The sequence below is a fragment of the Aquila chrysaetos genome, chromosome 8 (genome assembly GCF_900496995.4).
Source record: "Aquila chrysaetos chrysaetos chromosome 8, bAquChr1.4, whole genome shotgun sequence".
Lineage (NCBI taxonomy): Eukaryota > Metazoa > Chordata > Aves > Accipitriformes > Accipitridae > Aquila > Aquila chrysaetos.
The window spans coordinates 15,495,634-15,522,810 of NC_044011.1; the positions used below are offsets into that span (position 1 = coordinate 15,495,634).

General features: G+C 42.2%; 2 protein-coding genes across 3 annotated transcripts; both read right to left on the minus strand.

The window, feature by feature from the left end:
* FBXO5 (F-box protein 5) lies at positions 1-9,539 on the minus strand. Of its 2 annotated transcripts, none has more exons than XM_030021896.1 (5): positions 9,439-9,539; positions 4,124-4,860; positions 3,895-3,985; positions 2,517-2,678; positions 1-992 (listed from the first exon to the last, which is right to left on the minus strand). In XM_030021896.1, the coding sequence occupies exons 2-5, from the start codon at positions 4,843-4,845 to the stop codon at positions 741-743; spliced, it is 1,227 nt and encodes a 408-aa protein (XP_029877756.1). In that variant the 5' UTR covers positions 4,846-4,860; positions 9,439-9,539; the 3' UTR covers positions 1-740. The 2 variants fall into 2 exon arrangements, with proteins under 2 accessions (XP_029877756.1, XP_029877757.1); XM_030021897.2 differs by lacking the exon at positions 9,439-9,539 and adding an exon at positions 6,760-6,879.
* On the minus strand, positions 8,294-26,092 carry MTRF1L (mitochondrial translation release factor 1 like). Its single transcript, XM_030021898.2, has 7 exons — positions 25,554-26,092; positions 22,492-22,571; positions 21,104-21,287; positions 13,980-14,143; positions 12,909-13,026; positions 10,392-10,528; positions 8,294-9,939 (listed from the first exon to the last, which is right to left on the minus strand). The coding sequence occupies exons 1-7, from the start codon at positions 25,855-25,857 to the stop codon at positions 9,724-9,726; spliced, it is 1,203 nt and encodes a 400-aa protein (XP_029877758.1). The 5' UTR covers positions 25,858-26,092; the 3' UTR covers positions 8,294-9,723.
* Positions 26,093-27,177: the final 1,085 nt, after the last annotated feature.

The following is a 27,177-nucleotide window of genomic DNA, read 5'->3' on the forward strand; positions in this document are numbered from 1 at the left end:
TATAAAAAACAGGCAAACAAAGTATTTTTTTAGCAGTATAGCCAAGATACCGCACTTTTTTTTTTTTTAAGTTGGAAAGGGTATCACCTCAGTTCAAGGAAAACCTGCAGTTTCTGAATGAAGAAATGAAAGAAGAGCAACAATTTAAGATCCATATAAGGTAAAGCATCAGAGAAATTTTTCACATTTTAAAATTAAGGCAAAGCCTTGAAAAAAAATATCATAAAATCTGGACTCCCTCATAATTTTATGTTAAAAGGGACTTCACTCACCTCACTGACATTCTCACTATAAATGCTTTTAAAAGACATTTGAACAAGAGTAAACATTTAAATAAAACAGTTTACCCATCTCCCTTCTGGCATTCAAGAATTGCTAGCATTAAACATGGAAGGCTACTGGCAAAAACTTTTTTGTTTTGTTCAATATTATTGTGGGGTGTTTTGAAGACTGGAAGACAACAGACAAATTGTCAGGACAATATTTAAAATGTTATTAGAATCCATATCCAGAATTTTCTTTTAAATTATAGATTAGTAAGACATTTTTGACTGGATATTTGTGATGATTCCTAGGAATTTCAACATGACCAAATAGTACAGAGGAATAATAAAGTTAACCTTTTTTTAAATACAGAATAGCAGAAAGCATTTTCTTGTTTGATTTTCTTTGAGGATAACTTCATACCCTAAAAAAAACTTTCGCTGGCACATCTAACAATCTCTATTGGGATGGATGGATCACAACCGCCGTAGATTCTGTTTGCTTTTCTTAGTCCCAGGAAGCGCCCCTAGCTTAGAGTTGGGTTTCACTGGTTTGCCACTCATACAGTCACTGGAGCTGTGGTACCCGCACATGCACTTTGTGCAAAAGTCAAAGCCACAACTTTCACGACTGCACATCGCCCTTTGTAGATAGGAGTCATACTTTGCAGGTGAGCCACAGCGATGGCAGACTTTAAGGCTTTCAGTGTTTCTCAAGGTCTTGGCAGCCTGTTGAAGAGTACGAAGAGAATCATGAGTGGAGGGTAAACACACAGACCAAACATTCCCTGATGTTATCTAATTGCCACAAAACATATTATAACTTCTCCTACTCTAGAGAGAAAAATTACAAATTTAGCCTAATTCTGGTTGTATCAGATTCTGATGGAGATTGAACAGGAATAATCAGTCTATAACTGCAGGTACTTTGGACTTGAATAGAGGTAACCAATTTAAAATTCTTTAAATTTTAAATTTAAAGGACAGACTAAATGCAAAGCAGTAAGAAAAACAGTCCTCCTGAATCCTCCAAACCTCATCCAAGGATGGTGATTTAGTTAACTTTAATTTCAAAAAAGAAAATAAATCTGAATTCCATTTAAATAATTAACATTTTTGAAAAGTGAGCAATGTGTCCAGAAATCTCAGCTGTGGGGCACTCAGCTTGAGACACCAAATGGAAGCAATTCCTACTTCTCTCCGATGAATGCATTTTTGACACAAAACCAGATCCACCATTCAAAATCATTCAGCATTAGAAAATCATAGACCTGTAGAACACCTTATATCACTCAATTGTGAAAATGTTTTTATAATCTACATGTGTGTGTGTAGACATACATATATGTTTATCAAGGAAAAAAAAATTTAGACTGCTACTTCACTGTACAGTCGAACTTTCAGATTCCTAATGCTATACAGTAGTGTTAGAGCAGCTTGATTGTACTTTCCAGTGCAATTATATCTTCTTCTCTTCTTGCACAAATTTGCAGAATAAGACTTTTGAGCTTGAGTATAAAAACTTTTTCTACTTAGGAAAAATCTGTTACTTATTAACTATGACTTTCAATAAACTTTTCTTAAAGTCTTATAAGACACTTGCAATGTAGATCTGCAGCTATACGTGGAAAAAAAAAAGCTTAAGAAAAATAAGAAGGTGAAGAGAAACTTAGGCTGTTGGCAGTTGTTGACAACTCCAAATGTTTGATGCATTACAAATAAGTAGTTAAAAGAAGTATAGAACGAACAGAAGAAATATTCATTTATTTAATTCTTAAGAAATAAGAACTACTTAAAGTCTTTGGCTTTTTTTTTTCCTTTTTTAAAAAAATTGTTTAAATTTTTTAAATTGTTGAAGCAAAATTGACAGGTTTTGTGGGATTGCTTATCTGGAAAACATGTGATTCATTATAAGCCTGTGGAAACTAGGATGAAATGACTAAACTTTTTCATGTCTGATTCAAGGCAAAATTTAAGCAAAAAAAATTTTGAAAAAATCACTAAGCCATTTTGAGGGTACCTAGACACCCGGGGGCGGGGGGGAGATGTAGAGCATCCCAGTGTATCAGTCGTCTCCACTTAGTTTCTGACATTGTCTTAAAATAGGCACAATAAGCAAAATCTGGCAGCCACACTAATAATAGTTACAAGCACTTCGAACTGGAGATACTACTTTCAGAAATATGCTTTACAAGCTGATCATGTGCCAGACAACATGTGAGAAATTAAAGATGAATGGAAATCACCAGTTACCTCAGAAAACTCCATGAGCCTGCTGTGATTCTTGGATGCTTTGGATCTGGTGCCTTTTTTGTTCAAGTTGGTTGGTGGGGTTGCTTTCTGAATGGAAGCTAAAGCCGCTCGGTAGAGAACATACTCCCTTGTTGCAGCATGCTCTGATGCCTTAGTGCCATTCTAATGAAAAGAAAAACAAGAAAATTTGAGAAGAGACTCATCCAATACCGACTTTTTGTTTAATAGAAGTTAACAACTTATTTTTGATCCTTCCTCCTGGCTAGAAGGTTTCAAATAATAAAGCTTCATACCAAGTAGTATGCTACTAATTTTACCTTAGCTTTCTCAGTCACTACCCTTATAAATGCGTAGAACAGACCCCTAGTTCAGACCATCAAAAGCAACCACCTTCTATTTTGTAATGCAACTTACTTTCTTATTAACACATAATTTAGGCAGAGTATGTAACCTAGTCACCGCAATGTTTTAAAGTACAAAGCTTTTTTTTCTAATTCTTTACGGTGAAGAGGGATGCTTGTAGTTTTCTTTCTGAGAAGTAAATTCCTCCCACCAATTTCCTAAGTTTGAGGTTCAGGTTAAAAAAAAGCATACAATGGCAGGAAGGAAATCAAACTTTATGGGATGGATGTTCAGTGGCGTCTAACTGTTTCATCTCAAGAGGCTAGCACCGTAAAATACTACATAAAATTCAAACTTGTCGACTACCTTATTCTGTGGTAGATCCTAAGCCTTGTTTCATTGCCTCTCCGTCTCTTAAGGAAGAAAAACATGCTTAGTGTTTTAAAAGAGTCCTGCCTTGGCAAAGTGCAATGCTACTGTGGTTGGATCTCGTATTTTTTATTTCATAGGACAAATAGGCATTAGGAATAGGTTGCAGTGCAAAAAGCTTTTCAGTTTTCTGTAGCCAGCACGTTGCACTTCAGAGACTGTTGCTAGAAAGTATAAGCAGAGAACGTGAGTTGCACACTCAGCTGAATGGTTTCTCTCAGTCTCTCTCCCTTCTGGATCAGTGGGGATGCCGAAGTAAGCAAGCCTCTGCTGAGAGCCTCTAGGGCTTGCCCAGCTGGCAGTGCTAGAACTGACCCTCCCCTTCCTGCCTTCCTCTCCAACACAGGACATGTGGAAGCTCTTAAGAACATCTGCATCACTCCTTGGGCAACCTTCTCAGTCAGCCTTCCTTGGGCTCCAAAGGCAGTGAAGTAACTAGCAACCCTTGAGACAGGGCATCCTAACAGGACAAACTCAGACACTCCAGTGACAATGCTTTCAATCTAAGAAGCTCTTCTGCAACGTCTCAAGGCTGAGAGGAATCCTGAAATAACAGAAAGACACTGCTGGTTTAGCCTTGAAATATATAACAAGTGCGGAAACTTACAGAAACGTTTCTCACTGCTTTACTATACATTTGGAAAATCCATTTATCTTCCTGCAGAATCTTCTGCCATGTTGTGCTGACTTTGGCAAAACTGCAATGACAGTACAAACATATCATTTACCACCTAGGAAAGGGAAAAACTTTTTAGCCCCATATCTAAGACATTCTTAAGCCATCTGATTAGGTTGTTTACTTTCCCAATGAAATACAATGAGATCAATATACTTACTTTATTAAATCCATCTCACCGAGATACCTTAAAATGTTGGCTAATATATGCTTCAGGTTCTTTTGGAAGAGTTCAGCAAGAATGTCTATTCTATCTAATCCCATTTTCTTTCCAATCAGGTTACAAAGTTCAAGCTTTCCCCTAAAAACAATTCTGTCTAGCGCAGCCCAAGACTTGAGATTTCTTTTACCACTTTTTTTCAAAGTTGAACAAATCATTTCTTCGTAATGGATTACCGGCAACAAATTCTTCTTTGAGAACTGTGCTTGGTTCTGGCTCTTCATGAGACAATGCTTTGGTGTGCCACAGAGATTCCCAGCCAAAGGTATACTGTCCTCATGTTCTGTTGCATCAGTGTATTGATTACTTAACATAGAGGAATAACCACTGTCCTCACTAAATTTACTGTTTTCCAGTGCCTCCATTTCATAGATACCTTCCTCAAGTCTCTGAGTTACTTGTTTGTTTTCTTTGTTATGTACAGGTCTTCCTTCATCTTCAAGATCTAGACTTCTAGTGGCCGCATGGTATGAGTCACTAAGTAGTATTTTCTGATGCTCTTCAGCACAGCTTTTACAAAAGCCTTCCTCATAATTCAAGGGGCAGGATTCTTCCAGTCTTGTCTTCTCCACAGCAGATTTCAGTGGTGCAAACCCAGCGTGAAGAGACGTACGGTCAAAATCACATTTCATTTTGAAAGACTGGTTAAGGTTTGATTTCATTATTCTGTTTGTATCCTGGAAAAAACAACAAAGACAGTATTGCAACACATATCACAAATTCTTTTCCTTATAAAGAACCGATTATGTCTTCTTTCTGCATTATGAATTTTAAGCTTACCTAACTCACCCTCTAGTGTCCAAACCACAGACAACTAGTGGAACTAAGGATTTGAACAGCCACACATTAAATCTACGTAAGGTTACCTCAAAATTAAAGCTTTATGCTGCATATAACTGGGGTGAGAAAACTGACTGGGTGATTTACTTTGTCACCATTCCACCAGTATAGATTACTTTTAAGCACACAATGTCTCCGCTTCCTGCCCTAAATGCAGCAATATACTCAGGACACTTGTGGTCCCTGCAAGGGACACCAGTGGCAGAGGGTCCGTGAGTGACAGCAGGACCGTACAGGGGTATAGCCAGGCCAGAGCAGCCTGAAGTTTGCATTTAAGGCCAGAGGCAATGCTGCTGATGCAGCCAGGTATCTGGCATTTTTAAAAGGGGAGGAGGCTGGGTGGCACAGGAAAAGCTTGAGTGCTCACATACATGTGTAAATCACAATGGAAATCCGCGACCCTCGCACAATGGTCAAAGTGAAATAAAGGTTACTTACAAGAGCGATTTTAAGAGGGTGGGAGGTCGATAGCTACTATAGGGAAATTGAGCTTTTCTTGCCCTGTTTCTTTCCCCTCCCCCCCCGCCAAGTGTGGTGCTATCGATATTAACCATTGCGGGGGGATGGGCGAGGGCTGAAGGAAGCCATCTCTGTCGTGTTAAATCTAAGGGGAAAACGATTTCCAACATGCTTTGCAATCCACAGGAAAAATAAGCTCCCCCATTTGAGCAGGTATTTTAAGGGATTTATGCACTTCCAGCAGTTTTGGAAAAAAGGATTAGAAAAAAGTGTTTCGTGAACGTTTCAGAGAAAAAGTCCCTTCTTCGTACCTACGTTTGGTGGAAGAAAGGAGCAAATACGCTGATGGCTTTGTACAGTGAGAGTTGGGGGCGAGATGCAAGCCCTCGCTAAGCCTCCTCCCCTTCCCCCCTCGCTTGCGCGCCGCCAGCGAGCAGAAGAGCTTTCGGACCGAAACCCTGCGGAATTGGGAAATGTCGTCGTCGTCCGCCCCCCCTTCCCCCCTCCCCGTGTTTCGGGGCGCCAGGGCCGGCCCCGACCCCCCGGCGGAGCGGGCTCAGCCGCGGGCCCCCGCCGCGCTGTCAGGCTGCTCCCGCCCAGCGCTCAAGATGGCCCGGGTCGGCAGCAGGTAGACCGGCTGCCGGCCCTGCCGAGCCCCGCGGCCGCGGGAACGGCACCCTGCGCTTGCGGGGGGGGGGGGGGGGTCTCCGCTTTCCCCTGCCTCAGAGGATTCCCCCTAAAATGATGGCGGCGGGGCGGGCAGGAGCGCGCCGGGGGGATGCCCCCCTCCGGCGGCGTGGCCCGGCGAGCGGGAGACAGCAGGCGCCTGCCCGCCCGCCGCTGCCCGCCGGCGGGAGCTGCGCTCCCCACCCCGGCTGGGGCCGGGACCGGCACCGGCACCGGGACCCGGCCCCGCTAGTACGCGGCGGGCAGCGGGGGGAGCCCCACACGCGGCTCGGTGGCGGGACCGGGCGCTCGGCGGCCGCCCATGCGCCGCCGTCCCGTCCCGCCGGCGGAATAGCCGCGGGGCGAGGCTGGGGAAGGGTGGCGGGTCCTGGGACCCCGTCCCGGGTCCGCCTGCCGCCCCTCGCAGCGCCGCCAGCACCTCCGGTCCCGCCACCACGTACGCCGGCAGCCCCGCGCCGTCCCGGCCACGGAGCCCTCACCGCGGACTCTCGCTACCCCGAACCGGCCCCGCCACAGAGCCCTCACCGCAGAGCCCCGCTGCCCCGGACCGGACCGGCCCTGCCACAGAGCCCCCCGCCGCCCGCGCTCACCTGCAGGGCTGCGCCGCCGCGGCCGCGGGCAGTGAGTGCGCGGCCGCCCTCGCCGGGTACTTTTAAAAACTTTGAATTTGGTATCCAAAACGGCGCCGGCCAATCGGACGCGGCCGGCGGGGCGACGCGGCCAATAGGGAGGCGGGCAGAAGGCGGGGGCCAATCCGAGGAGCCGCGGGCGGAACCGCCCCGGCTCGCATTTTCCCTCCTCGGCCGGCAACGAGCGAGATGAGTGGCGCAGAGGCGGCGCGCGCGCGCTCCGGGCGGGGCGGGGCGGGGCCGGGCCGGGCGGGGGGCGGAGCGCGGGAGACAGGGCTCGGGCAGGGGCGGGGCCGCCCGCGCCTCCCGCCCGGCCGGCCCTTCCTCCGGCACCCGAAGGGTCTCCGCGCCCTCTCCTAAGCGAACAACCGACTTCTGCGGCACGGGGGCGCGACACCGCTCTAAGCCCTGCCAGGCGCCCGACTACACCCGCCTTTGCTTTTATAAATGGACGCGCCTGGGATCTTCCCGTCATCCTCTCACGCTCCGAGGGCACACTCCAAGTGTGCAAAGCTCCTCTACCGGGGAAGGACTTCGTTAAGTCTGGCGGTGGGTCCTACATCTGCCTTCCTCCCCACGGAACAATTGTATTTATTTTAAAGTGTGATCAACGTTATTAGTAGCCGGCAGAGTGAGGAGGAGTGCTACGGGGAGCTAAGCAGACTGGGCGCCAGCGCGGGGATCCCGCCGCTGCTGAAAATGCGGTCTTCTCACAGCTCAGGGAGGTTGCGTTTGTAGTGAGACAGCAGACCTTGCATTAAAATGAACGTGGAGCAAGAAAGGGACTTCAAGTCTTTAGGCAGTAAAGCTTGCCATGACAGGCCAAGGAGGTACCCCTCAGGATAGTGAGGTCCACCCCATATGACGCTGTCATATGCCAGTTTTGGGATACCTCTGCCAGCCTCCTGCCAGAACCACAAGATATCTGGCTGTTCTCACACTGACCAGAGGCTAGCCGCTTGCAAGGCAACAACAGAGCTGGTGTCTGTTCAGGAGCCAGCCAGGAACAGGGCGGCTGCGAGCCAGGCAGGATCTGGCTAGCCAGGCCGCCAGCTGCAACATCAGGGAAGGTCTAGGGTGACAAAGACCTGAACGCTTATATAGGTTTCATGCAGGAGCCCAGTGCTTACACCTGGTTGATGGCCCTTATTTGTTTGGAGGAACATGAAGCTGAAGTTAGAGAGAAGGAATCGCAAACTCCATCCACCACTTGGTGTAAGATAGCCTGGCTTTAAGTGAAGTCAAGACGACTGTCACAAGTGCTCTGTAGTCTTCTGTTCACAGTACTGATCTGGCAGGAATCAAGACTTCACTCCTAGTTTCTGCTCTAATCGGTATCTAATTATTTTACATACAAAATGCATCAATGTTTATTTTTACTTTCTTATGTGCCAGCTGGGAGTTGTAAATCTGCTAGTTAATCTAGACCTAGGTCTCACACTTACCAACAGGAAATATGTACGCCTCACCTTATGCACACAGGCACTCCTACATCTGAAGTTAATGTATGCATCTTTAATTAAAATACTTGGAACTTAATCATAATTACCATGCAATATTTCCCAGAAAACAAAGCTGATAAAGGTATTAAATGAGTCTATGCATTGGTTCAAACCGGAGTCTCAAATGCATTGGTTCAAACTGCAGTCTCAAGTGTTAAAAAAGAAGATAGTAAACTGATAATAATAATAATTTGATTTTTATATAGGATGTTTAAATAATGCATTTCTATAAGCTATCTGTAGCAAATTTACTTTGTTCCTATTCTAATTTCTTATACTAATTTTAATTAGAAGTCTGAAAGTAAACACCCGTATATTCATGGTAACATTTTTCCTTAGGTTCCAATTTCTTATTTACTGGTATTTATATTTCGAATACATTCTGTGTGTGTATACACACATGCATAGGTACAATGCACGATGGGACAACGTGGCATGGAAACCGCAGCTTTTGTATTGCTAGATGTATTTGGGATTGTAAAACGTAGTCTAAAATAAAGGTTAAAAGTCTTCTTTGCCCACAGATATAAACATGTGCACATATATCAGTAGATTAGAAAGGCAAAAGTTTTACTTTGCTTTCACAGATCAAATGTTTTAATATGCTGTTAAATAACTAGACAAAAATAGTAAGATGCCGTTCATACCATGTAACGTTTAGGAAACCAATAAACTGGAGAGTCAATTAAAAAAAAGGAGAAACTGAACTGAAGTCAAATGGAGACTGAAATATCAGTCAAACAATATTGTAATGATTCTTTTCACTTTTGACTCAAGAACAGAAACATCCTCTTCAAAAACAATTCACATAGCTTGTCACTTGGCTTCCACAGCTTTTTTTTTTTTTTTTTTTGGAACAAGGGATATTCCTAAATAATTTTTTGTGTTTATTAATAAGGGCCACAAGACCATGAAAACATGAAGGAGATACACTTTGACTCCTTCTCCCATGCCACTTGTGATTAACAAATATGCAGATTAGTAGTGGAGTCATTTATTTATCACTTTCTTCCAATCACTCAAACAAAATAGGATTTTTTTGTTCTCTCAAGTAAGCTATCTGACACTGTACTGATGTTTAAACTGATGTTTTTAAATGAAAAATGGAACTAGAAATAGCTCATTTTTTAATGCATACCTTTCGAGAGTGGAGTATCAGTAGCTTCTCAGTGGAGAAAGTTAAAAACTGCAGTTACTCCTGGCCCAGTCAAATTTACTTTTTAAGTGGACTGCTGCAGCAATAATGTCTCATATGAAGGTAATAAAGTCTTTTACTCGGCAAGTAAGAAAACTGTTTATCAGTCATGAGGAAACAAGTTGTGGTGTCTTTCATGATCTGAAAAGCAGTTGCATTTTCCGGGTGGTGCTCCAAGAAACTCCTTTGCAGACAAATCTGTTGTAATGGGCTGACAAAGAGCAACGTTCAGGATAGATTCTTTTTTTCATTTTCTGAAATAATTTCCATTAAAGATTCATAATCAGCATATTCTTTCAGAGTTTGTATCATGTCATCTAGCATTTCTTCCCCTAGCATGAAACACTCAATACGATGCACTGATCGGCTTATCCTGTGGTCAGTAATCCGGTCCTGCGGAAAGTTGTATGTTCTGATCTTCTCCGACCTTCCTTTAGTCCCAATCTGTCAAACAAGAAGAATCAGTTTATCATCATCATCTTTTTATAAAAAGGATGAAATATTGATTAAGCATCTAAAGCAAAAGCTTTCTCTTCCTCCCATGATTATCCAAAATTTGTTATAGTTACATACTACTTAGACCAGTTCAGTAGTTGCAATAATTGTTCTCAAATATGTAAAAGAACAATTTCACTGCACCTTTTTCTAATACTATTCTGGTTCTTCATGCTGTAATCCAGTTTGTTTCACTAGATCTTTAGAATTTACATACTACTGAAATTTTGATTAATATGCGACATTTATTGCCGAAATAGAATGTAATTTTTTTGCCTCATATAAGTCCTTCCTGGGCTCCTGTTCCTCTATACTTCCATTTACTATTTGCAGTTCAACACAGGAGTTACCCTAAGAACATATGCTTGTACAGAGTTACATCTTTACTAAGTGAAACTTACTTGAATTTTTCGAACACTGTTTCTCTTTTTGGTTTCTTCTTCCAGTTTGGCCTTGTATAGTTTAGCACATAGCATTTGCATAGCCTTCTCTTTGTTTCTAATTTGAGATCTTTCTTGCTGACATTCAGACATGATGCCTGCCAAAAATATCATGACATTTAACACTTAACAGTAACACATACTAAAAGGGTTTTGCAATTTCTAGAAGATTTTTATTATGTTACAATAAGCTGTTTCTTTCTTCAATACATATTTTGAACTGGGATTGTAAAAGTCCAGGCTTATTAATGTCTAATGATAAATTTGGGGAGAGAAGTGCAGGCTGAGTTGTACAGGTGCTTTAAGACATAAGACAAGAAATTTAATTCGATATGCTGGATAACAAGTAGAATGTGAAATAAAAGATACGTAATGTGATCTGACTTACAGAAGACACCTTTAATACCTGTAATTTTCAGCCACAGTTCCAGGAAATTTAGGATTTAATGAGCAGTAAAATACACAAGAGAGTGAGTATCTAGAATACGATCAGAATATACAAAAGTGGGCACTATTTTCTTAAAAAAAAAAAAAGGTGTGGTTTCTCCCCCCAAAACATACAATTCAATTTAAGATGAGAAGTCAACAGCCTAAGAAAGGAATAGGGATTTATTTTAAGTAACTCTGGTAAGATTACAGTATGTTTTTATAAGAGTACATAGTATTACTTTAGGAAAGGCTTGTTTACAAACAACTTTTTGGATCGCAGTGAACATTTACAAAAACAGTTAGGATGAGAGAAATAGAAGTAAAAGGACAATTGTAAAGGAAGAGAGATCAAGAGGAATGAAGAAGGGAAAGGTGGAATAAGAAAAAGTCAGGAGATAAGTTGAGATATAAACCCTATGAACCATCTCTAGTGTATAACCACAAAAAAATTTGCAATACATTTTAAGATTTCTATAACAAACACTAATAACTGCCTTTAGCAAAAACTAAGATCATTTGCTGGGTTTAGTTTGTTTTTTTTTTTTTTCCAAACACGCAGCAATCCAAAATTTTTTGAACCTGGAGTATCTTTTTGTCACCATACCTTGAACAGAATTCCATTCTCTCCACTGTTCACTTTCTGCTTTACTGAGGTGATGCAACAAATGCAGAATGGATTCATGTCTTCAATAAATATGAAGAAATGGGTGGCAAAAATCCGGATACATGAAGATAAAGAGCACTCGGGATTACCCAGAGGCTGTAAAGCCTGACTAATGTTTGTGGTAGAGAAGAGGAAAAGTTAAAAAGCAATGAAAGGCAAGGCAGCTGTTGTGGATTGCTCAAAGGGAAGTAAAAAGCTTAGGAATGGCAATAAAAAAAAAAAAGATACGATAGCTAAAATCAGGTAGCATTTGAGGGTGTATCTTAACACTCCTACGTTTCCTAACATAAGTCCTGGCGATGGGCCTCCTAATTATGTGCGTAAACTATGGGAAAGGAGCCAGCAGATAAATGGAAGCTGGCATCCTAAGTAGACTCTGCAATTAAAAGCAACATTTTAATATGGAAATAGAGCAATCTCTTTTTTGGAGACTAGTCAAGAAAAAGCAAATCATCAGGTTTTAACCTACTCTGTTTTTCAGTTTCTTTTCCATTATTTGAAAGCTTAAATATAACTTTTTCACAGAAACTGATCTGGATGCTTGTCGTGGTTTAACCCCAGCCAGCAACCAAGCTGCACACAGTTGCTCACTCACCTCCCTCACAGTGGGATGGGGAAGAGAATCAGGAGGGTAAAAGTGAGAAAATTCGTGGGTTGACATAAAGACAGTTTAAAGACAGGTAAAGCAAGAGCCACACATGCAAGCAAAGCAAACCAAGGGATTCATTCCCCACTTCCCATGGGCAGGCAGGTGTTCAGCCATCTCCAGGAAAGCAGGGCTCCATCACATGTAACGGGTACTTGGGAAGACAGACACTGTAACTCCAAACATCCCTCCCTTCCTTCTTCTTCCCCCAGCTTTTATTGCAGAGCACAACATCACATGGTCTGGAATATCCCTTTGGTCAGTTGGGGTCAGCTGTCCTGGCTGTGTCCCCTCCCAATTCCTTGTACCCCCACAGCCTGCTCGCTGGTGGGGTGGGGTGAGGAGCAAAAAAGCCCTTGGCGCTGTGCAAGCACTGTTTAACAGTAACTAAAACATCCCTGTGTTATCAACACTGTTTTGGTCACAAATCCAAAACATAGCCCCATACCAGCTACTATGAAGAAAATTAACTCTAGCCCAGACAAAAACAGCACAACACTTTTGGAGTGTCATGCGTAATGGCAAAATGGACAGCTTACCCACTGAAGCCATTAGTCTTCACTATTACAAATTGGAGTGGGCACAAGATGGTGCATTTAGAGTACTATAAACACACATGAAAACTATATGAAAATCTACTCTACTGTTGTCCAGGATTGACAATAAAACCATTGTTTCAAAAGAAATTCTGACAGCAGTTTTGCAATGTAGAACTTGTACTAGGGAAAAAATGAAGCACCTGTTGGAATATGAACTATCCGTACAGCACTGTCTGTGGTATTGACGTGCTGGCCTCCAGCTCCACTAGCTCGCTTTGTTTCTATCCGTAGATCTTTTGGATTAATATGCAGCCTCATCTGTCATGGGAGACAGGAAAAAAAAAAAAAAGAAAAGAACACATTTATGTTGTTTCTTTCCAGACAGATAGAAAATAAACCAAGTATGCATATTTGACAAGGCACATTCAGGCAAGATCAAACTTTTTAAAGTTTATGAGTGGTAGCTCGCATCACTTATAACATATTCAAAAATCCTGTAGCCAGAATGGAATGTGACATGATGGAAGCCAGGAAATCACACAAATAGTAGCTTAAGGCATAACCATCCCTCAGCACTAATCTTCCCCCTCTTCCAAAAGCTCTGCACCCCCTCCCAACAGAGTTAACCAATATTTGAACTTGACAAGATGGTTTTTAGATAAAATGGAACAGATTCCCTTTGCTAGCTCTGGAATGGAACTATAGTCTCTGGGAGGAAGGAGCGAGACAACTTGGGGTGAGAATATGAAGGAGTAACATCTTTGACAATTTTCTAGGTCAACATGAAACAAAGATCAAAACAAAGCTTTAATTCTTAGCCAGTTGTTTTTAACCAAGCAAATATGGCGAGAATGAATTGGAAGGGGAAAGTGAGGACACGACAAAAATGGCGAAGAGGAGGTGCTAAAACAAATCTCTATGAGCTCTGCAAGCTAATTCAGTCTTTTGTTACTGTGTAACAAATGTAAAGTTTTACACAAAACACACAAGACACAGTCACAGAGAATTTTCAAATTACAGTGAAGTAGACAGCCAGTGACTTTCTTGAGATAGGATTATGAGGAAATCCAGAAATTCTTTACTTCACCCCCCTAGACAAAACTAAAAATAAACAAACAAAACAAACAAATATGACTTAGTTTAAAACTAAGATTAAAAAAAATAATTAAGAGAGAACAACAAGAGAGACAGAAAACACTTGGGTATCAGCAATATGGCATGTAAAAACGTTATTCATGGTAAAGTGTGTTATGCTAAAAGACAAATATTACCTCAGTGGGTTGGGGTAATATTGCAACAGTCATTGTGCTGGTGTGAATGCGTCCTTGTTTTTCTGTCTTTGGCACCCGCTGAACACGATGCACTCCTCCTTCAAATTTCATGTACTTGTAAGCCTCAAGACCTGCTATACTGGCAATTGCATGTCTTAGGCCACCTTAAATACAGAAGAAAAACAGTTCTAAAGCTGTAAGAAAAACTGTTGGTACTATGCTGTTATATTTCAAACACTGTATTTAGACATCATTGTCATTTGTCTCTTAAAATTGTGAATTTACTATTTAAATACTTAGGCAGAATTATACTGAAAATGCAAGAAAACTCTTAAAAACAAAGCCAGACATACACTCACACACTATCTCAAGTAAAGGACCGTCAAATTCTTTTTTATAGAGTCCAATTTTTTTTATATACATAAAAAGATTATCCATGAACCGTGTACATACATGTACACACACATGAAATCATAAACCACAGCAGAAGTCTAACATCAGTAGTAAGTTTACAAAAAGATCAAATTTTGAAAGCCACCTTCAGAAACTACATCAATATTTTTATTGGCAGTTCAGAACTTTATCATTCAATGGGAAAAACCCCAACTCTTTAACTAAAGGATGAGTATTATTAATATTCTTATCCATTCTCCTCTATGCACCCTACTCGTGTCTCATCTTTGCTCTTTCATTTCATTTTAATCTTTTGCTCCCTTGGAGCAAGCAGAACTCCAACTCCTGCCCCTCTTACCAATATATCCAGCAAAACACTTGATAGCAATGTACTAAAAACTAGCATTGAACAGCTTGGAACTTGGAAGTAAAGCCCAACACAATCATGGTTTTGTGACAGAAAGAGTTTGTTGCAATACTAGTTTATGGCATTCTTGCTCTTCCCTGTTTGCTAGTGTGCAAACCCTTCAGTTGTGCCAGTATAACTGTTTGTAGGATCAGAGAAGTGATGGCACTATAAATGAATGTAATTTTTCACCCATTTTGGCTTTTAATCCAGCTCAGTTCCCAGATCCCATTTTCAGCACAGTGGATGGTGTGCCAAGGGAATGATTAAAGAGGAGACAGGCAGCCTTGAAAGAGTATTGCCATTGAAGTCTTGCAACATGAAACCACAGCCAACAAAAAGAGGCGGCACATGCTTCTCAGAAATACTGTTTTGGGCTGTCTCTAGACCAAGGAAATAAACCATAGGGACAAGATAGCACCTTTTTAAAAAAGGAAAATGAAGACAACGTAGAATCTGAAAATGCCCTGCAGAGCAGGAAAATATCATCAGTCAGAACATAGGCCAGGTTTTTCACCTCCACGGAGAAGGTTTGCAAATGTTTTTATTCTACAGAAATTTAAGATTCCCTCAGAACTTTAGCAAAACATAATTCCTTTTACAGTCACGTTTGTGGAAAATAGCCTAAAGTGCCTCTTCCTTTCTCTTTCATCTCATTTTTGTCCTGACTTTTAAAATTTTTCTCCTACTTGTACAAATCTGTACCACTTTCATTCAAATGCACTGTTCAACATATCAATTCTGTAAGATAAATCCATCATGTTTAGAATAAATCTGACCATAAAGTACGCAGTTTAACAAATAAGAGTAACTGTCAAAATCTGCAGTTTAGATCAGTAAGTTTCATTCTAACAGGTAGCGTGAAATCTTTCTACTGCTACGCAAATGCTATTCAAATGAACAAAAGATTTCTTCTTTACTCTAAAAGAATCTTATATAACCTGAAATAATTAATGTAGTTGAGTAATAAAACTTACTTACTTTTTTACATATAAAAGCAAGTGCTAAAAAAAATCATAAGCAACTTCTGCACATGAGGAAGAAGCCAGGCAATGTCAGGAGTAAAAATAATGTGAATGTCCACAAGGCTACGGCCCTACTGACAAGTATTAATTATGTGATAAGCAGTTCATTGCAAAAGCTAATGTTCTGTCTTTTCTCCTTCACTTCTCCTGGCATTAATATATGTACCACAGGTACAGTCTGTCTATTTGAGCTGCAGCCACATCTGTGACACGTTCAGGAGAGTTTAAGTTTGTAGTGATAACAGCATGCCTGTGGCACCGCAGTGCTTAGCATGAGATGACCAAGAAACTGGTTCAAGAGACAGGTATTTAGGTCATACTGCTTCAAATCAACTATTACCAACACAGGTTTAATATGAAATGCAGCCAAATCCAATGAAATTTCAACAAACCCTTTACCCTGGCAGACACATTGTAGGCCTGTCTAATATGGTTATCTCTTACTAACTATATGCTTGCCCCTTTCAATTAAAATGTCCCTCTCTACCCTGAAAAATTATGTGCATGGAACAAGGGTATGAGTTTGCACTTATTTTTTATGTGGCATCTTATACCCAGACTGAAAGTCCCGTATCTGTGCGTCTGCCTGCCACTACAGGGTGAGAGGCAGTGGATAAATAATGACATGCGGGTCTGTGCTTTAACGTGCACGCTAAATCTTGAACATGCTATTTTTGCACAGTGGCGTCCCTTGGGGTAGCTCAATAAAGTCAGTTAAGAGTGGACTGAAACCAATTCTTAACTGCAGCTTTGTTTAACATTCACTTTGTTCACACATGCTCACATTAAGATTTCAGCCAAATTCTGGGGCTCTCTGAAATGAGGGAGTTTGACATTTTAATACAGGACTTGCTTTTGCTCATGCAGTCCATAAAAATGGAGTGTGGATGGGATGCAACAGCCTAGTGTCACCAGCAAGCATCCTTAACTCCATTCTTACCCAGCACGGCCCAGACACTTTGAACCTGAGGGACCAAACATGCCTTTCGGTGGCAGTGCCATCTATACTGCCCCTACCTCCCAATTGATTTCTAGCTCCTCAGTTTTGATAATACACGGTCACGCAAGTAGGATCAGAAAATACACTGCAAGAGGTTTACATAGGCTAGGGCTGCCTTTATTTTTCTCTAAATTTACATCCTACCTTCCTAAACATTCATTTCAGTGCACAGGCAAGCCCTCAGCAAGACAAAAAGAGTTTAAAATAAATATATATCCATTTAAACACTAGCAGTTTCAAAGAGAAAATACAGCTAGATATATACTAGGTTAATGTATTACTTCAATTTCCGATTTAAGGCATTAAAGAGAATGCCTCTGAGGGTGTGGGCTCCTTGTCCAAGGACTGAGCTTTCACCAAAAGGGCAGTCAAGCACAACTCTCTTTCTCTTCCAATCATAGGACTACAAGTTGAGTCAGACCTGACTTAAAACTATCCAAGGACAGAGAGCTTTTAAGCCAAATGAGCGGATTGATCCAATTAGCACTGTGGCCTCAAAATTGCTAGAGCTGAGAGAGAGAAAGAAGATACGGCTGGCAGCTGGCTGGAAGGTGGGAGAGCCCTTGTTTAAGCTGACTGTGAAATTGTAATCTGAAGGTAAAGTATGTGACTGCTGGAGTTTACCCCATCTAAGTCTTGCCTCAATGGAAAGGGCAACTCTCCTCTCCTCCTAGTATATGAAATAAAGGAGACCCAGACCCTTCCCCCATTCTCTTTATACCCATCTAACCTAGATCATGTTTATTCCACTTACTTAAAAAAAAAAAAAAAAAAAGTTAATAATTACTGTCAGCTTTGATGGCTGAACTGGCTCAGCTCCTGGCAAAGTGTTTGCCTAGTCATGAATGGGGATAAACATGACTTTCCCCTTTCAGCAACAAGCTGCACTGTAGCATGAAGCTTCTTCTTGTCCCTACCTTCATTTGAACTGTGCAAACAGTTTACTTGACAAATTATTTCTTGACCATAGAAAAAAGTTTATTAATAGTGAGAAATCTAGATAATAGACAATACTGAATTCAAGTGTGATTAAATTAAAAAAATATTTATTAATTGAATCAACAGCAGCCACTCTAGAAAGAGATTCTCATACTGTGAAAACCTGAGTTCATGTTCATCAACTTGAAATAAGTCACCTGCTAAGAACTCTAAAGTTATTTGAACATTTTACAGATACAATACTTTAAAATCAAATTCTATTAAAGATTCTAAGAACCCAGAAGCGTAAGTGAAATCCATAGTAAGTTAAATTGTACCTGCATATCTAAAAGGTGAAGACATGGTCTTCCCTTTTTTGAAGTGTGAATACCGACAACAAATCAAGCCTGTACCTAGATTTTCAAGTTCCCAGTTTGTGATGTCCAACTATTTCTTCCATGGAGTCCAATTTTTGAACCAGCTTTTAATCCCTCAATATGTAACAGTAAATCAAAAACTGTACTTATGCAAGAAGGGTCTTAGGGCACAGAAAGACCCTCATTAGAAGGGGAAAGTAGCTCACTGACATAAGAAGCTCAATTAGGAGAGTTGTGGATATTTATTTTTTGCGAATTTCTACATGGTTGAAACAGAAAGGGTTCAAGATACTTGAAAATATCATTGAGTCCAAAATATGGCATAAGTAAACAGAAGAAGTATTAGAAGATGCTTCACATTCCTCAAAGCTTGATAATATAATTGCAGAGAGATTTTTAAGTGTTGACTGAAAAAATATTAGAGTTTTTCTGACAGATTGCATATCCTAACATCCTAGCTTTTCTCATTTCTTCTTCAAAGTTTCACTAAAAAAGAAAAAAAACCACCGATGAAAGTATGAATACAGGTAAAGTTTCACAACCAATCTGAGCTAGAAGCAGTAAGCTGCACAAGTGTCCATCTACTGATCCATACGCCCTATGATATATACATTACCTCCACAGCAATACGTAAGCAAGCAAAACGTGCTAGCTTTACTCACAAAACCATGGATAACAGTAAGCCTGCAGATCTGTTAACACAGACAGACCTAGCAAATCTAGCCTGCTGAGAAACGTGTCTAGCAGTCTGCCAATCAAAACCCGAAATCCCTGCCACTGGTTGGGCATGTTTTGGATTGCAGTTTCACAGTTGGCTTAAGCTGACTGAACCTGTTGCTGCTGGAAGGAGTCCTGGTTTTCTCACTGCCACCACCAGTAGCCACACACTTCTGCCCCCACCACCCCCATTTCTCCTCTTCTCCGGTGCTGGATTACCTGAAAACTAATCGGGTGGGGGGATTGTGCTGTTTTTCATTTGGATTGACTTGGTGATGAGACTCTGCAAAGACACATAATCACAAGCGCCAATGCAAAGAAGTCAGCAGCAACAGAGACAGCAGCCTGATCTTTGTGAAACAACTTTACACAGTAACTAGGTTTAGCTTGAGTTAACTAACATGTGCCACTGCCTCAGTTTGTTGTGTAAACCTACCCATCCCCATCTTTGCAAAAACACCATTCCATGAGATGCAGTGAACCAACTTCATAGCTCATCATCACCAGAAGATCCAGTTTTTCCACCTCCTTGCATTCAGCCCCACATTGCTGCTTCTCTTATGGGAGCTCTAAGGCTCACGTGAACTGACTTAACACATTAACTAGGCAAAAAACTATCCCAGTCATAAAAAGCAGTCTTTGCCAGTTTAAGTGAAGGGACATCAAAACAGACAAGAAAAAAAAAAGTAAAAAGGTAGGACTGCTCAGACAGACAGAGAGGCAGCAAGGAAGAGGGGAGAAAGGAGAAACATCTCCTTTTACTGGCATCAAGTTGTTAAACTGATTACCTATGAAATTTTAGTTGAAGACTTTCATAAATAATTAGATCTCTTATCTTTCCTCTCAAAGTCTCAACAATTCCCCCACTTTGCTCATACACTAGCTGTTACAGATGAGCTGTATCCAAACATCCCACTTCCTTATGTAAATCCTCTGATGACATTATTTCAGATAAATTCAAGATGTTTTAGATTAAACCTCAAGAATAATTTTAATTATACTGATCCCTCTGCCAAGGGTTCCATAATAATAAACCTGCCACCAAATTGATCTATAAACACTAGAAACATTAAGTAACTAAGTAACATAGAAACATAGAATAGTTTGGGTTGGAAGGGACCTTTAAAAATCATCTAATCCAACCCCCCTGCCATGGGCAGGGACATCTTTCACTAGATCAGGTTGCTCAAAGCGCCATCCAGCCTGTTCTTCAACACTTCCAATGATGGGGCATCCACAACTTCTCTGGGCAACCTGTTCCAGTGCCTCACCACCCACATTGTAAAAAACTTCTTCCTTATATCTAATCTAAATCTACTCTCATACAGTCTAAAATTGTTGCTCCTTGTTCTGTAAGTAGAGGCCTTGGTAAAAAAATCAAAGCATTCATTTTCACACAGACTAATATGAAAAGAACTACTATTCTTTCAATAATGTTAAATTATTACAGAATTGTCTCCACTATTTTAGACTGCGGGTTTTGCAGACTGTGGGTTTTGCAGACTGCAAAAGTATTGCACTGGAGCCCTGGCTGCAGAAAACTCAAGAAAAATAAACTCAATAGCCAACATTTTCAAATTAAACACTGACTAGGACGCTCAGGGTACAGTTTCATAGGGAGCCAAGTCACTGCAACAGCTTCCTGCCACAGGAAGCCCAGGTCTCCTTCCTTTCTTTCCTGTGGCACCACCACCACCTCAGCACCAGCGCTAATACCTTTCCACAAAGACTCAGCTAGATAACCAAGGAAAAACTGATCAAGGGGGTTTTTTTGCTGAGTTAGCTCTCTTTCAGGTTAACAAGTTGCACCAGCTGACACAGGGTACGGTAAGTACTCGAGCTGATGTCAGGTGAGTTACAGGAGCGTGGATGGAGGACTCCAGTCCCAGCCTTCAGTAGAACAGTGTAACTTAAGTAGAACAGCATATCCAAATAAAAAGTATATGTAGTATGTATTTGTAAAAAAATAAAACTAAACCAACATATCTGCATCACTTTCTGAACTTTGTTCTGCCAAGTACTTAGTTTCATTTCTACTTTTTGAAAATACCGAAAGACAAGTTTTATCTTGTAGCACTTTAGTATTTTAATAGTACTTCTGAAGTGGAATTTCATTCTCAAATACAGAAGCTGAGGAAAATTGTACTCAGGCATTCAAACAATTCTCTGCTTCTAAAATTAAGTTAGTGCAAATTAGCTTCCTGTAGTCAGGAAATTCAAATATCATATGAATGAGTGTTTCAACTTAAATTAAAAAGTTACGAAGATTAAGTATTTTCATTACTGACCTATTTCACTGGGAAAGTATTCTAATATTTCAAATTTCCACCTTTTATAGGCAGCATATCGTTGATACATATCAAATATTTCCGAGGTGAACAGCATGGCTTCCTGCCCTCCAACTCCAGCAGTTACTTCCATGACAAGATCACTCTCGTCTGTTTCTTCCGAAGGAATCAAAAGCAACACTATCTGTGAATACAAAAACACCCAGCTAAGACTTCCCTGTGACACTCTTCTCCACAACTGAGATAGTATAAAATGCCAGACAAGTCTGTAATCGATTTAGGCTGCGTTCTCCTGCACTAGCCCCTCGGCTGCCCAGAGGACAGGCTTCTCATGCCTCTTGCAGTGAAGCAGCAGCAGCCAGGAAGAGGTGGGGGGGATGCTGCACTGCAGGAAGGCTCCTCGTGTCTGTTCAGTGGCAGGAGCTACACAGGTCTCTCTCTCAAGACCTACGAAACTTCACGGAAGTTTTCACCCATCGGGAGCACTGCGACGTTTGGCCACCACAGGATATATGCCAGTTCTTGCAAGACAACCGAGCATCTCCTTTCCCATCAGATTCCCTTTTAACCCAGTCTCAACTGCAGAGCTAAGAAGGTATGGATGTTCAGGAGGACAGTCCTTCAACAACAACTCAGCTGTATTACTCATTTATTCATTTAAAAAGGGAGAGCCAGCCTTATATTGATCTGTAGAAGAAAGATACACTAGAACCAAGAAACTATCACAGTTGTGCAGGCTGGATCAAAACTCTGGATGATTTGCAAATGCTTTTCAATCATCTTCCTTCACTAGCATTAGGTGATGTTTCTTCGCACAGACTTCTCCTCCTTCTTTTGGCAAAATCGTAAGTATTTACAAAAATATTTATAAAGTAACTGTTGTATTGTTGAAAGTATAAAGAATGTGACAATACCAGCTTCTACTTCACCAGTAACATTAAGAATATGTAACAGTTTGTTTATGTAAAGATCATTATTTTTGTTAAATAACATAGATACTATGTAGAACCTATATAAGGTAGCAGTTTAAAGTAGTTACATAGTATTAAACTATTTTTTTTCAACACCACTAATGTGTGTGATACTATACAAGTTTAATGTTTCTAAGAGATAAAAAAATGGACTTCCATAAAGGTATACCCAGACAAGACAAAGACGTATTGATTCAAACAATTTCAGACACAAGTAGACATGCACTTACAGGCTGTCTCTCTATCATCTGCATTTTTCATTTTCCTTAGATAACAGACGCTAGTTGAGGAATATAACTGCCACGGAGGGGAGGAGGAGAAGAGTTTATCGTATACATCTTATTTTGATGAGAAGACAAGCTGGCTTTGTTAATTTAAAAATGGCAAGGAAATAGAGGCTTTTAAAGGGGATCTAACCTGGTGTTTCAGTTCAGCTATCTCTTCTTCACAGGAGGTGATTTCCCTTTCTGCAAGCTTCTGGAAATCTTCGCTCTCATCTGGAATATTTGAGTATGGTTAATCCTCAGACTTATATCAGTGCCACTCTCAGAAAACCTTCTGAAAAATCACCATGTGAAGAACTTTACAAAAAAAAAAAAAAAAAGCCTACCACACAACCCCCCCCCCCAACACACTAAACCTGTCAGAAAACGAGATTAATAATATGATCTGTAACAAAGATACACAGTACATACTGAGTGTTTTCTGGTATTGTTCTAGGTATGAGATAGAGGAAAATCTGAAATGCAGCAAGTTCCACTTAAATGTAAAAAAACCCCAACCAAAAAAACAACAGTTGCAGTGCTGGTGGTCTGACAGTGGCACAGGTTGCCCAGAGAGGTTGTGGAGTCTCCATCCTTGAAGATACTCAAACCCCAACTGGACACATCCCTGAGCGACCTGCTGTGGGTGACCCTGCCTGAGCAGGGGGCTGGACTGGACCATCTCCAGAGGTCCCTTCCCACCTCAGCCATTCTGTGACTGTAAGAAATTACTTTCTCTATTTCAATGTCACGGAAACATCAAGGATTTAAAGAGCACAGCAGCCCCGCAACCGACACTCTTCATTAAAAGGACTACTACCCCTATCATTGTATGCAAAATTTAAAGATGGTAGTAGTAATTTCAAGTATTTTACCTCTGTCAATTTATTCCAGAACAGCTGCGAAACTTCTAACACATCACTAAAAACAAAGATACTTGACTGTTCAACACTAATGCTTTACAATCAAGACCTGTTTTTCTGTACTACAGCTTCGATATGTTAAAATGTTTCTTTTTTTTCTGGTCAATATCAAACTTCACACACACCCAAAAAAGTGCCTCTGATCTGCACTGATTCAGCTCACTTGCCCAGAAGAAAAAAATATTACCCCAAAAAGGAGCAAATGGTACACACGATGAAAAAGAGGGAACTGGGGCGGGCATTGGGACACATAACTGCACAGTCAGCAGCAAGAGAAGAAAAAGAAAGATGCTAAGACTTTTTTATTTTTCTGTGTACAGCAAGCTTTTAAATGTGTTCAGCTAAGATGGGAGGTGCACTCTTACAATAAAGCCACACCTTTTCAGCACTGTAACTGCATTTAGTCACTAGCACAATTTTAAATTCAACTTTTTGACTTTACAATTTAGGTTTAATATTGGTGACTTAAACCCCCCTCCAATCACTTCTGTAAGAAGGGAATTAAAAAGATAATCATGCGTAACTTGGTTTAAACAACAAGCATGCTTTACCTACAGCTGGCTAAGAGTATGCACGGTTGACTACCTGACTAACTGTAACTCTTGACACGTGTAAATTGATCATCTGCAACTATCTACATTTCTGTACAATAACTACTGACTGACTGGGGGCTAGTCATTAAGACCAACAGGAGGAAGGATAAGAAATAAGCAATTACAAATCTATTAGAGTCAAACCAGCTATTGATAATGCAATTAAGAAATAATCTAACAATTAATAGCAGTTCTGTACTTTAAGATGCAAATGTATTATAGACTCTAAAATCAGTTTAAAATAATATATACAAATATTTTTAAGGATGAACTACAGAAGTGCTCAAAGTTACTGACTAAGGCCTTCGATCACTTCACTTTGCTTAAGTTCTAAGCCTAGTTTTAATGCCACTGGCTTCTTCAGCAGGTTCTGAAAGGAGAAAGAAATCTTCCATTCCATTTCATTTGATTAGTTTGGATCAATGATTAGTTTGTTCAAAGGAGCCATTGCTCCTTCTTCAATCTGAAGTGGGAGAGAATGAATAGAAAAAAAAAAAAAGACCATTTGCTTTTAGACAGCGTTTGCTACCTCCATTAGTCAGAATAACTAACTATAGTTAACACTTTTAATTACCAGTATTTAGCAAAGTAGTAAGTATTAATCGATCTAGGGAACATTTCATGATCTAGTGAATGTTTACTGATCTTAAAGCACTCATTTTCTGCATTTTGGTTTCTAACTGCTATCAAAATGAAGTTTAATTCAGGGTAAAAAACATTCCATATTTGGCAAGACTAAAAGTGTGCAGGTACTAACACAATCCAAAGTTAAATCACAGCGTGGAGGCAGTGCAAACAGATGCTAAGGTCTATGACTTGACAGGCTGAGAGAGTTGGGGTTGTTCAGCCTGGAGAAGAGAAGGCTCCAGGGAGACCTTAGAGCAGCCTTCCAGTACCTAAAGGGGGGCTACAGGGAAGATGGGGAGGGACTTTTTACAAGGACTTGTAGTGATAGGACAAGGGGTGATGGCTTTAAACTGAAAGAGGGTAGATTCAGATTAGGTGTAAGTAAGTTCTTCACTGTGAGGGTGGTGAGGCACTGGAACAGGTTGCCCAGAGAGGCTGCGGATGCCCCGTCCCCGGCAGTGTTTAAGGCCACGTTGGATGGGGCTTTGAGCAACCTGGTCTAGCAGAAGGTGTCCCTGCCCATGGCAGGGGGGTTGGAACTAGGCGATATTTAAGGTGCCTTCCAACCCAAACCATTCAATGACTCCATGACTACTGAAGCGGATGCAGGCAGGCAGGTAGCCTGGTCTCTCTTGACAGCAAGAAAAAAAGCCACCAAAACCAGAATTATAAGTCTTCTATCCCTGATTAATTACCTTTATTTTATATGAAATAGATACCATCATGCTTCTGTTCCTTCAAGTATCAGCGGCTCCTACGCCTCAGCTCCCAGGCCCGAGGATGAGCCTCTCCCGCCCCGCCGACACTCACGTGTGCCCTGACCTCTGCCCCGGACTCCCCAGCCGACGCCTTTCGGACCCTGCCCGCGTGTCACCGCTCTCCCGCCACCGGGGCGCGCCCCCGCCCCCGGCACGTGCCGCGCCTCCCGCACACGCAGCCACCGCCCCCGCCCGCCCCCTTGGGGCGCTCCCCCAATCGCGTCGGCATATGCAAATCGGGCAGCCCCGCCCCGCCCCCCCCTCCCCAGCGCGCCAGGGGGCGCCGCGGCGGCCCGTCCCCGCCCCGCCCCGCACCTTGCCGCGCCAGCTCCCGCGTGTCGCGCAGCTCCCGCTCCTTCTCGCGCAGCCGCCGGACCCGCGCCGCCAGCTCCGGCGCCGCCTCGCCCCCGCCCTGCGCTCGCGCCTCCAGCAGGCGGCGTACGGAGGGGGCGGCGAACAGCTCGTCTAAGCCGGGCCGGGCGCTCAGTCCGCGGCGCGGCTGCAGCGGGCGCGGCCCCGCCGCGCCGCCCCCGACCGGCGCTGCTCGGAGGCTCCGAGGGGGCGGTGCGGCGGCCCGGCAGCCTCGCGCCGCGCGGAGAGCTCGCGAGAGCAGCCGCATGGCCGGCTGGGGCGGCAGCTCGCGCGCCCTTCTTTCGCCAGCCCTGTCCGCGCCGGAGACACCCGAACGCCCTTCCGGCAGCCGCCGAAGAGCCTCGGCCCGGACTTCGGGCGCGGTCGGAAGTTATCGGGGCTCCGCCGGCGGAAACGGACGAAGGGGTTCGGCCGCTTTCGGTTCGAGGGGCCGTGCCCTGTGGTGGGAGCGCTCTGATTGGCCAGCGCTGGCGGGGCGGGCCAAGGGGGTGGGGCCCGGCGGTAACGGGGCTCCGCCTGGCGTCCCCGCGCCCTGCGGCTGCCTGTGGGCCTCGGGCGGCCGGTGTGGGCACGGGAGGTGACATTTGGGTGGGGTTTTTTTTTTATTCGTTCTGACAGAAAAAATAAAATAAAAAGCGCCCAAGCCCCAAAAGGGCTCCTGGGGTAAGACCCCGCAGGCGTGCCAAGGTGTTCACTGGGGCGGTTTAGTGTCCTCCGACACTGCAGCCGGCCTGCAAGGCTGCTTACCTGGAAGGGGATGCGGAAAGTTTCAGTTGGGGGTTTGGATATCCAGGTTACCCCTACAGGTCTTGTCCTCTCACTCCAGAAGAAATTTTCAGAATTAAAATACCCGGGGGAGGAGGAGGAACCTGCAAATACTTGCGGAAGGACACCTCCACAGTAAAAGCAAGTGCAAAATTAAGCATTTAGAGGAAAAGCATTGTCAGAAGAAGAAAAAAGGGCAATTGAAAGAGCTTTTGTGTCAGAGATCAGTAGTGAGACGAAGGACTACCCACTTACAAAATACAGATCTGAGCACGGTGTCTTACATCAAAGTTCTAAACTGGAAGGCAGTGAAAATGCGGTCATGTAGTGAACGGGATGTGATGGGCATTGTGGGAATACCTGACAAATCCCCTCTGGTATGCAGTCGGTGGCATAGTAACCTTGGTTTAGATAACATCGTTAATGAGATTCTTGGCTAAACTCAAAACAGTTTGAAGAATATACTTTATTATAAAAATGTGCAACTATCCATAAAACTTTATTAGGCAGTATTTTATATTACAATCATTGGAGGAGTCAAAGTCGGGTCTTTGCTCTTCTTCCGTCCTTGTTCATGTGTTAACAGAACTAAGTAATAATACTTTACAACTAATTACACTGGTGGAATAACAATAACTTCCATATGATACATTAGTAAATTGTTATTTTCATGAATGTAATATCAAAAGCAAGAGTAATGCTTGCACACCTAAGTAGTTTTGGTAGTCAGAAGTGAAAACTTGGAAGTTTTGTTCCATTCTAGAAGTCCAAAGGCAATACGGTCAACGTGAGAATTTGTTAT

Excerpts from the sequence above, each read along its gene's own strand:
- FBXO5 (XM_030021896.1), bottom strand. The coding sequence starts at position 4,845 with ATGAAATCAAACCTTAACCAGTCTTTCAAAATGAAATGTGATTTTGAC. Across the intron at positions 3,986-4,123 it reads GGTGAGATGGATTTAATAAA|TTTTGCCAAAGTCAGCACAA; the intron begins GTAAGTATATTG and ends CTGTCATTGCAG. Across the intron at positions 2,679-3,894 it reads AAGCAGTGAGAAACGTTTCT|AATGGCACTAAGGCATCAGA; the intron begins GTAAGTTTCCGC and ends TCTTTTCATTAG.
- MTRF1L (XM_030021898.2), bottom strand. The coding sequence starts at position 25,857 with ATGCGGCTGCTCTCGCGAGCTCTCCGCGCGGCGCGAGGCTGCCGGGCC. Across the intron at positions 14,144-21,103 it reads ATACTTTCCCAGTGAAATAG|GTGGCCTAAGACATGCAATT; the intron begins GTCAGTAATGAA and ends TCTGTATTTAAG. Across the intron at positions 9,940-10,391 it reads ACAGTGTTCGAAAAATTCAA|ATTGGGACTAAAGGAAGGTC; the intron begins GTAAGTTTCACT and ends CTTGTTTGACAG.